This window comes from Strongylocentrotus purpuratus, unplaced genomic scaffold (assembly GCF_000002235.5).
Source record: "Strongylocentrotus purpuratus isolate Spur 01 unplaced genomic scaffold, Spur_5.0 spur5_contig_867, whole genome shotgun sequence".
Taxonomy (NCBI): Eukaryota; Metazoa; Echinodermata; class Echinoidea; order Camarodonta; family Strongylocentrotidae; genus Strongylocentrotus; species Strongylocentrotus purpuratus.
In genome coordinates, this window is record NW_022145576.1 from 2,395,765 (window position 1) to 2,406,190 (window position 10,426).

The 10,426-nt window shown below is 36.2% G+C and overlaps 1 protein-coding gene across 1 annotated transcript; it reads right to left on the minus strand.

Moving 5' to 3' along the window:
* Positions 1-1,247: 1,247 nt before the first annotated feature.
* On the minus strand, positions 1,248-9,177 carry LOC582321 (protein unc-119 homolog B). Its single transcript, XM_030975607.1, has 4 exons — positions 9,040-9,177; positions 6,350-6,461; positions 5,429-5,601; positions 1,248-2,549 (listed from the first exon to the last, which is right to left on the minus strand). Exons 1-4 carry the CDS (start codon positions 9,086-9,088, stop codon positions 2,428-2,430), a joined length of 456 nt encoding a protein of 151 aa, XP_030831467.1. The 5' UTR covers positions 9,089-9,177; the 3' UTR covers positions 1,248-2,427.
* Between the last annotated feature and the right edge of the window lie 1,249 nt (positions 9,178-10,426).

Genomic DNA, 10,426 nt, shown 5'->3' on the forward strand with positions numbered 1-10,426 from the left:
CCTAGACTTGATCCAATATCAGATAAGGGGCAATGAATATTATCCTATAAGGCTCCCTTCACTACAAAAACTTGTCCCAAGTTCCATTCTAAATTGAACTCTAAATGATTTCATCCCAAATGAGTGCCATAAATGCACAAAAATACCATCTAAAGAGAGAAACGAGGCCGTTTAAAGATGCACCACACACAGAAGAAAACTAGACTACATCTCACCTACACCATACGCATGTTGCAATCATCTTCGCACACAAGATTACACATAACACGTCTAATGAAACATGTAATGGTGTCTTTAAATAGGTGATAAAAAATGAATCATATGTATAATCTCCTATGTACACATTCAATTGAAAAGATCAGATGATCATACCTTTTCATTTTTTTAAATACAGTTTTAAAAGGTATGATCACAGTCCTTCTCCTATAGTTTATTTGGCAGATAGGGTGGCGTAAACAATGAAATTCATTGAAGGTGCAATCAACATGAAATTAACAGTCATCCATGTATCTAATAGAAAAGCATCTTAAAGTAGATTTGACTTTATATGTAGTTCAATATTTATTTTTGTAATACCCAGTAACTAACTTGGCAGTAAAGTGTGTTGATAAGTTTTGTTTTTCTGTTTCATGGAAGAAATTCAAAAAAGCCCCATCATGCATATAATAGTCCAGCTCATAGAATAATAGTACCCCTTGGTCATTTAGGAATGATTACGATGAAATTACGCTGGAATAAAAACAATTCTCTAAATAGATATAACTCTGCTAAAACAAACCTACTAAACAAATCTCCCATCCCTCCTACGATAATATCTGTATTTACAAAAGAATATCAGTGAATTTCCAGGAGAGAGGGGGAAAAAAGCAAATTTTATACACACTTCCAGAATCAATTATGTCCAATTCTTTAATTTAAAAAAAAATACTACAAACCTGTGGAAATAACAAATACTGGTAAAAGAGAGAGAAACTATGGACGATTTGTCTATCAAAACAGTACTGTAAAACTAACCTTCCCATAATCCTCCATTCTTTCTACTTGTCAATAGTACATTACAATCATGAAAATATATTCTGTTCTATTCTTTTGATGATCAACGATGGAGCCATGATGAAAATACAGGACACAATTTCTTGCTCACCTCAGTCTAAGAATTATTTTTCTTTTTAGTTTTCTTTTTTTCTTCAAGATTTGAGTAAATCATGAGGTAAATTAAGAACAACGCCTTTTCCCAAATTTTGCAATTAGATGTTGATAATTAAAACCCATGGACAATGAAGTTGGTGTGTGCGTGTTTTACGTCTAGAAGCTGTTCAGCACTATGCTTGTACTGTTCAAAGAAACATGACATACACCATTCTGAAGACTGGTTGACAATGTCTTCTCAGAAGCTCCCCTGCCTGAACTGATGGTTATACACGCATGAGAAATGATAAATATCTTGTTGAGAGACTGGTGTACTGTCCAATCAGTCTATCCCATCATAAATCCACCAAGAACAAAACGCTATGTACTGAGGAAAATGACCACAGGACATTTTCCCATGCTCCTAGCAAAAGTTAAATACAGTCAGCACATGGAATGTAATCAAGCAAAAAAAGGGGCTAAAGGAGGAGAAAAATTAACCATTTATGTGCCGCAGAACAAAATATCACAACTGGAATTATCACTTTCAAAATCGGTCACTGAAAATTTTCTTTGCCAGGAAAAATGTATATCATTTGAGATCAAATAGAGCAACCTTATTTATCTACAACACTATACAAAGTCCAATGAAAGCCTTAATACAGACTGGTCTATAATCATGTCTCAGAGTGGGCTTATACTGTTACTGGATATTGATAAGGTGATTTAGAGGGATGTAAATCTCTTCTCTCTTTCCCAGATGAGGTACATTTGCTTTTTCTGGTGGGAGGGGGTGAATACAGTGAATTTTAAGGTAATATATAATTTCATTGATTCTCTTCATAATCTTATATACAAAATACAAATTAGATACACATTGTATGTAAGGAAAATCTGGTACCTAATTTCATTTCAACTGTGAAGAGACTGGTGGCCAATTCTTCATATAGCTCTGTTCATCTGTACAGCTATTCACAAATGAGAAGCAAGAACAACTATTATGAAGACTGGTAGATTGGTAACAAATTCAACTGTGTATTGATTGATTGTGACATAGACTGGTGACCCTATTTTCACCTGGCTCCTATGATCGTCTGTACAGCTATTCACACATGAGAAAAGAGAACATTTTGCCATGGAGATTGGTAGACTGGTAACAATTTCAAATGTGTAGTGATTGATGGTGACATAGACTGGTGACCCTATTTTCACCTGGCTCCTATGATCGTCTGTACAGCTATTCACACATGAGAAGGGATGATGAACACACAAGGTAAAAAGACTGGTGTACATGTAGGATCACATTGCCCCTATGCCGCCGTTGTAGGCATAGTCGGCCTTGTTGTGCATGATCAGCCTGTTGTCGACGAAGTAGAAGCTGTCGGACTTGGTCTCGAATGGATTATCCACCATTTCATGAACTGGATAGGGGAGAAAGGGAGAGAGAGAGGGGGGAGAGGGGGAGAGGGGAGGGAGATGGAGAGGAAGAGGAGAGAGAGAGGGAGAGAAGAGAGCGAGAGAAAGGGAGAGGAAGAGAAGAGGGGAGAGAGAGAGAGAGAGGGAGAGAGAGAGAGAGGGAGAGATAGAGAGAGAGAGAGGGAGAAAGAGAGGGAAGGAAAGAGAGGGAGAGAAAGAGAGAGAGAGAGAGAGAGAGAGAGAGGGGGGGAGGGAGGGAGGGAGATGGAGAGAAGGTGGGATAGGACAAGAAAATGAGGGAGAGATGAAATGACAAGAAAGAAAGGGGAAAAATCAAGTTAAAATCAAGGCGTAAATCCATCATTCACTAATTAAACATAATAATAATAACCACAACGATAATAATATAAATAAGGTGAATTTTGTATTCGCCTACATGTAATACTATGTGCCATTATTAACCAAAAAAATACTTAGATGAAATCACTTTGCTTCAATTCAATGTGCCTACTACAATATTTAGGGGGAAAAATACCAATGAAGTATTAATTGGGCAATGGTACATACTTTACATGGCTCAACAAATAGCTCAATACAAAAGTAATATCTCATTTCAATTACTCCTATTTCATCAACTCCAAATTACTAGTATATGGAACAGGCAACATAAGAGCTCAGACAGTGTCAGTGGAAGCAAGCCAGACATGAAAAATATCTGACCTTCCTAAAAATGAATCTTATTCAAGGTTAACACTAACAGGCAAGGCCAATCATATTTGATCCTCAATATACCCATGACGATACCCGAGAGATATACACAAACACCAGGCCTGTCTTCATCAGCTCGAGATTGCCGAATAGCCGCTATTTTTGATTTTGGAAATAAGCCTGAAGTTACAAACCGCATCTTCATCAGCTCAAAACTTGAACTCGAAACTGGAGAAATTAGCTCGAGATATTTTGCTCAGCGTTTGCGCATAGTGTGAGTCTTTGGGCTGGTGAAGACGGACCAAACAAATAGCGGGATATTTTGCCAAAGATCGGGATATTTTGCAAACTAGCCCAAGATATCTTGGGATGATTATCTTGACCAAATATCCTGCTAATTGCAACTGCAGGCTGATGAAGACGCAAATTAGCTGGATAATTTGGATCGGGATGATTAAAATAGCGGGTTATTTGGCAAACTGGAGCTGATGAAAACAGGCCTAATATACCGATGAAAATACCCAAGAAATATACATTAACATTGTGCCCTGAAGCGGCTGAGTCACAACATACATGAGTCACTGCTACATTTTTGGGTTGAACATTAAACATAAGCCCGGTTCATGTTAGCCAACAATTCATGAAGGTTGCAATTGCTGCAGCTACTTCACCAATATCTGCTACCAAGAGACCGTGATCATGGGGTATCAACCCAATTACAATCTGTTTACTGGAGGCATATCAGGTTTTATAATATTGCCATTAATTCCTTATAGTGCTTCTGCTAATCTCAACTGCATTACATGTATGTGTCCTATAACCCATGCAAAATTAATTATTTCTCAATAACTATTTCATGATGCATTCCCATTGAGAATTTTTATATCAATAATACTTACAAAATATATAAAACATCTTATTCAACTATTCCAAGTTTCAAGGGGTTGAATTTTTTGGGGTCAGTTGTTAGTTTGCATGCGTAAGTTGTTGCTAGGTAAGTGATACCTTTGACATGCTGTTGAGCTTGTCAAAGGTGAATTCTGTCGTGAAATTGAAATAAATGATTAAAAATTGCATTTTAGAATTGGAGATATTCCCACTTGGCTTCTCAAATAGTTGTAGTCATAATGCAGAGACTTAAATAAAGAGAAAAAAAAACTCATTTCTTTTAATTTTGGTACAGTTTTTACTATTTATCCTTCAGTACATAGTACCTTATACAGTCCCTACTTGTGTTGCTTAATAAGCAAAGATAATCTTCAAAATACATTCCAATTACATTTGCCTGTTGGACTCATTTGGTTCCAAAACAATTATAGTCATCACGTTGAAGAAAATTAAAAGAAAACACTGAAAAACCCCATCATTTTAAATTGTGACATAATGTGTCATATTGTGTCATATACTGTGTTCTACAGTAGTTTACGCCCATCTTGAGTTAGTCAAACAGCACGGCTAATCTACCAAACATGCTTCAATTTCAACCGCCACAGAAGATGACGCAAGCGGGTCGGGTACGGTGGCAGACTGGGCAATGATGTAAATGTTGTGCAATGTTGCTCCGACCCAGTTACAATCTCTTCTTTCTCTAGCCTGACTTGTCAAACATGTCACCGTTGATGCATGCATGCATCGCTCCAAGCGTTTCATGGACCGAATGCTACGGAAAGGAGGCGTCCCTGATCCATGTTTTCTTCAGCTTCTCAATGAGTGATTTCAACCACATGAATTTAATTTGGACTCTTAAATAGACTGCATTGTTTGGATGGCTATAATTCATAGCTGGTAGACGGGAATTGTGTTTAAACACCCTTTGTTTCAGACCGTTCTTTCATCTTTGATGAGTAAAACCCCCCAATGAATGACAAATCTCTAGGCTTTATTTCATCTTAGATAAAGGGTTAGGGTTGCAATTGTATTTTAGCTAAGGATTTGGGTTGTGTTTACGATTTGAGTAAATTTATGGTTAAGTTTATGGTTAAGGTTAGAATAAGGTTTATGGTTGAGTTTATCGTTAAGGTTTGGAGTTAAGAGTTAGGGTCAGGGCTAAATAATGTGTTGCATCAAGATTAAAAGTTGGGACTTTGGATAGTGTGGAAATTATCTGTGGAACACTAGCATCGTATCGTCACCGTAGCATCATCGCAGCACCCTTACTATTAAAACCAGTACTCACTTTCGTCCGTCGATAGCTGAGGAAACTCGTATATATGTTCACAGGTGTTCTTGCTATCGGGGATGATGAAACCGAAGTTAAAGTCAAAGCTCTTGAGCAATCTATCTCTGAAGTAATGCCTCTCGATCATCCTGAAGTTACTGATTGGTTTGTCACCGACCACAAACTCGACCCTGTAGATATATTTAGAAAATGAGTGGAAAAAAAATAAAAAGGATTAAATCTACATTTCCAATGATGTTATGGTACCAATTTCAGAGCAATAGTTGTTGACAAAATCCTTTAGAAAATATTGGAATAAAGAGAAAACATGGTAATTAATGTATTGGTGAATAAATATATACAGATATCTTGAGGCAAATTGCTACCCTCTGTTTAGAATTATGCATACAGTGCATCTATTTTGGACTGTTTTGAAATTACAATAGTTTAATTTGTTAAAAGGGCATTTTGACACGTTTTGTTCGACTATGAGTTTTGTTTTCTTATTCTTCTTTTTTATTTTTCGGTGCATGTGTGAACTGTAAAGAGAAAATGTCTAACCTCAAAATAATTATCTTAAAGAGAATATTTTCTTTCTTCTTCAGTGTTTATATGTATGTGGTATTTTGCTGTTGAAAATATATTGGATAGATTAACATCAAAGCCCCTTCCCCCCTCCCCTCCTCGCAATCGATAGATAATTCCTGTACGCCCCATAAATCTTTTTTGTTTCGTGAGTACAGTCAAACCTGCTTTAGTGACCACCTGTCTACACCTGGAAAATGGTTTCTTATTGAAACATGTACTAAAGGAACCTGTCTACAAAGACCACTTTATGTGTTTCCCTTGGGCGGTCGCTATTGACAGGTTTGACTGTACGAGCAATATGCAAAGAAAAGAAGTGATAGATATCCTGCGTTGCGATGACACAAAACTTACGTTGCGCCGATCGTCTTCAGCTTGAGAAACTGTGGTGTGAACTGATAGCGGACAAATCTTCCAGCATTGGGATCGACGTCCTCCGGTTCTGATTCCACATCGTCATCATTCTCTGCACATGAAAAACAAATCAGGACCCCATTTCATCAAACTTGTTATCGATAATTAGGCCTAAAATAAAAACTTGTTGTATTGCCCTTTGGGTGCCAAAACATGGGTCGGTCGGTCGGAAAAGTTTTTTTTTTTTTTTTTTTACTTTTTTTTGTCGCCCTCTTTGGGCCGATATTTTTAAGTTTGACTGTTTGTTTTTTTCGCCCTCTTTTGGCTTATATTTCTCAGTTTTTAATGCTTTAATACATGTGTTTCAGTGTCATCATTTCATTCATATCTTTTTCACCTCATAATAATCCATGGTTTGCAATGTTGTCTTGATCGAGATGTTTACGCTTGCCTACTAGGATTTTAAAACTAGGGCAGAAGACGAGTGAGAATTTGGGAATGATTTGCCTTTATGCATTTTTGTCCCATTTATCCCAACAAACAAAATACATATTTTTTTAATAAAAAGATCTAAAAAACGGTTTTTTTTTAAAAACTTTTTTTTAAATGCCGACCGTAGATTTTCAGATTTTTGGGTCGGTCGCAAAGGGCAATACAACCAGTTTGTATTTTAGGCCTTAGTTACAATACAACCGTTATAAGTTACTGAAATCGTGGCATTTGATTGGCTGAGAGCAAATTTGTCTTAGAAATTCAGCATTTTTTATTGATGACAAGTTTTATGAAACAGGGCCGGATTTACATAAGGTTATTAAATGAAAACGCTCTCTGATAACCCCAAACAATGCAATAAGCTACATGTACTCATGGGGATTCCCAGAAATATGTCTCACAACACACTTTATTCCAACTTATTTTCACCAAAATATTATGAAAAATAAAGAAGAAAAAAAAACCTACACTTAATACAACTACTGACTACTTTGTCTTGGGGGGGGGGGGGGGGTTGACAATAAAATAACAATTTTTTTTTTTTTTTTCATGAATCATGTGATATACGGGTAATGAAATGTACAATCAATAGGCTCAAAACGTAGCCTTCCTTGTCTTATATTCTACTAGACAGACAAAACAATAACAAATAAAGCATTTGTTCATCTGTTTGGCCAAACAAATTTACTTTCCATTGAAGAAAAAAATTACATGACGAAAAAAAAATATATTAAAATTCGAGGCATAGCATTTCTTAATACATAACAAAATTCATAAAGAAAACCATTTTTATCAAAAATTTCATAAAAACTTCCTTTCCCCTGTCCCCCTACTCCCCTCTTTACAGGATATTATGTAACACTAGAGATATATCAATGGACATTAGTTACTGATCAAATTTAAAAAGATAATTTCATCAGCATCCATCTAATATGCGAACGATTTCTCTTCTTTAACTTGATAAAATTATGTGCTGAATTTGAGGTCAGCTCAATAAACCATCCACGATTGGATCATTAACTCCAATAAAAGTCACACACGACCCATTTCAATAAATAAAGATGTCGTTCAAAAGGCAATACCAGTTTGCTACGCCGCCTACACCTTGTAATAAACATGTCATAATATCTTCATTATTACAAATATATTTCTTGTGAATTTTGATGGGGGGTCCTCACTTTTTTTCTCCCTTACCTTCTACAATTTCTTTAACCCTCTTTGTTCTCTTATCTCTTCCTTTTTTGGTCTTTCCTCTTGCGCTCGCTAAACCTCCTATCATCCATCAATGGCCTCCCATCCATTCCCCCCCCCCCCCACTTGCATGCTTCATATCTCTCCCTCCCTTTTCTTCTTCTTCTCCTCATCCTCCTCATCACGCTCCCCCTCATAACCCCTCATTACTCCTCCTCCCCCTCTCATTCTCCTCTCCCTCTCCTCATTTCCTCCTCTCCTCTCCTCTCTCCTCCTGATCCTGTTACAGACACAGACAAGTTGGATTAATTACCCCCCCCCCCTAATTAATGACCCTTATTACGGTATCCATAATTAGTCAGCCAATTTGAGTATTTTAATCAACAAGGCCTTGTGAGGCTCAGATGGTGTATTTCCTTAAAAATACAATTGATTAGATGCATTGTTCCAGCCAAGTTATTTAAGGAACAGATCTTTTAATAAACCAAGAGGAAAAATAATCCATTTACAGCCAAAACAGAATTAGGTATATGTATATTCAAAATGATTTCACATAACATCTTGCTGATGATTAAAGATAGCTTAAATCCTGCATTACCGTTAAAGTTCTTGCACTCATGTCTACTTTCTTTTCTTGTTCTTCTGTCTCCTCATTTTTTTCTTTCATTTTCGTCCTTCTTTCTCAAAGAATTATATTTTCTTATTTTCTGAATCTCTTTGTCTCTTTCCTACCTTCCTTCCCTCCCTCCCTCCTAATAAATGTTTTATTGCAAATCTGATAATGGCCGAAGGCAATCTCAAAATTGTTCCTGTCTCCAAAACTCTGGTCTTCCTCTTCCTTCTTTCCCTCTTCCTTCTTTCCCTCTTCCCCCTCCCATCTTCCCCCTCCACCTTCTCTCCTTTCTCTCACCCTCTACCATTCCCCCCCCCCATTCCCCCCCTCCATCCATCCTCCTAGATTTTACATTTCAAACAACATTCTTAAAACATTTTTTGTTGTTGCAAACCTGATGGTGGTGGCTTGGCGATCTCAAATAAAATTGTCCCCGTCTCCATATCTCTGATCTTGAACCTTGTGAAGTCTATACTGAAGATATTGGCATCTGGGTCACACAAGTAATCTGCACAAAGGACAATGAGAGAGAGAGGGGGAGAGAGAGAGAGAGAGAGATGGGGAGAGAGAGAGAGAGAGAGAGAGAGAGAAACAAGAAAATAAACAAGAAAAGGAAAAAGAAAGAAATTACAGAGCAGAAGAAGAAGAAGCGAGAAAGCGAAACAAGAGAAAGAAAGAGAGGGAGAAAGATAAGAGAGAAAGAAAGAGAAAGAGAGAGAGAGAGAGAGAGAATGAGAGAAAAAAAGATTACATAAATAAATTAGTGCTAAAGACAAATAAAAAGTTATTCTTTGACTAATAATAATAACACTGTATTCATAAAGCTTGTAAAAATTACATGCCTCTTTGGACTGTCAAAAAAGACGACATAAATTGTTTTCTTAATATCAAACAAAACATGTATTATTCCCTCCAAACAAAGAACATCCAAAGAATGACAAATTGTACATTTACACCATTATCAACTTGTTCAAAACATACTGAGGGTATATCTTTTTTCTAAATATGTTTTTGAATCAATATTTGCTCAAAACATATTTTAAAATCAATATTTACCCAAATATGTTTTTACAATATGACCAAATATAAAATGCGTCAATCAATAATCATTTTCCACCCTTTAGTGAAAACACATTAATGTCACCTTCAGCTTAATGTCCCATTCCATTTCATAAAAGTAACAAGAGTATTTAACATCACTTCCCATCATCTGCTACAAAACTTTGCCTATTTTACTCAAATCCTCATATTTTGAAACCCTGTATTTCAAATCGAATATCAACGGGCGAGATGCGATCATGTTGCCACCAACGGGACGCACTCGACAGCTGCACATTTTCTGAAAATGTTCTCAAGTGGTCGAATCGGACATTAATCTTTATTTTTAGAATAGTGGAAACTCATTTTCGAGCATTTCGTGCATAATGGTGTGTTGAGCATGGAAATTACCTTTGGTGTGCATATTTTGTTGTTTACATGTCTTGACATGCAATATACATGAATGTACATGTATTTTAATAGCAAGTCCTTGTGTTTTCAACAAAAAAATTCCATAAGGTTATAACTTATCATATGTTGTGCATTTACTTTAAATGTTTCATTTACTAGATTTAGATAAAAACACATACTTCTTATCAATTAATATTATATATTTGCATGATTATTTGAAAATAAATATAAATGAATGAATGGATGAAAATATGTGAAATTCCATTATTCCTAATATTGATTTCAACTCATCAACTCATTCAACAAAAAACATATTCTTCATAAAGTTACTG

Excerpts from the sequence above, each read along its gene's own strand:
- LOC582321 (XM_030975607.1), bottom strand. The coding sequence starts at position 9,088 with ATGGAGACGGGGACAATTTTATTTGAGATCGCCAAGCCACCACCATCA. Across the intron at positions 5,602-6,349 it reads CTGAAGACGATCGGCGCAAC|GGTCGAGTTTGTGGTCGGTG; the intron begins GTAAGTTTTGTG and ends ATATATCTACAG. Across the intron at positions 2,550-5,428 it reads TCAGCTATCGACGGACGAAA|TTCATGAAATGGTGGATAAT; the intron begins GTGAGTACTGGT and ends TCCCCTATCCAG.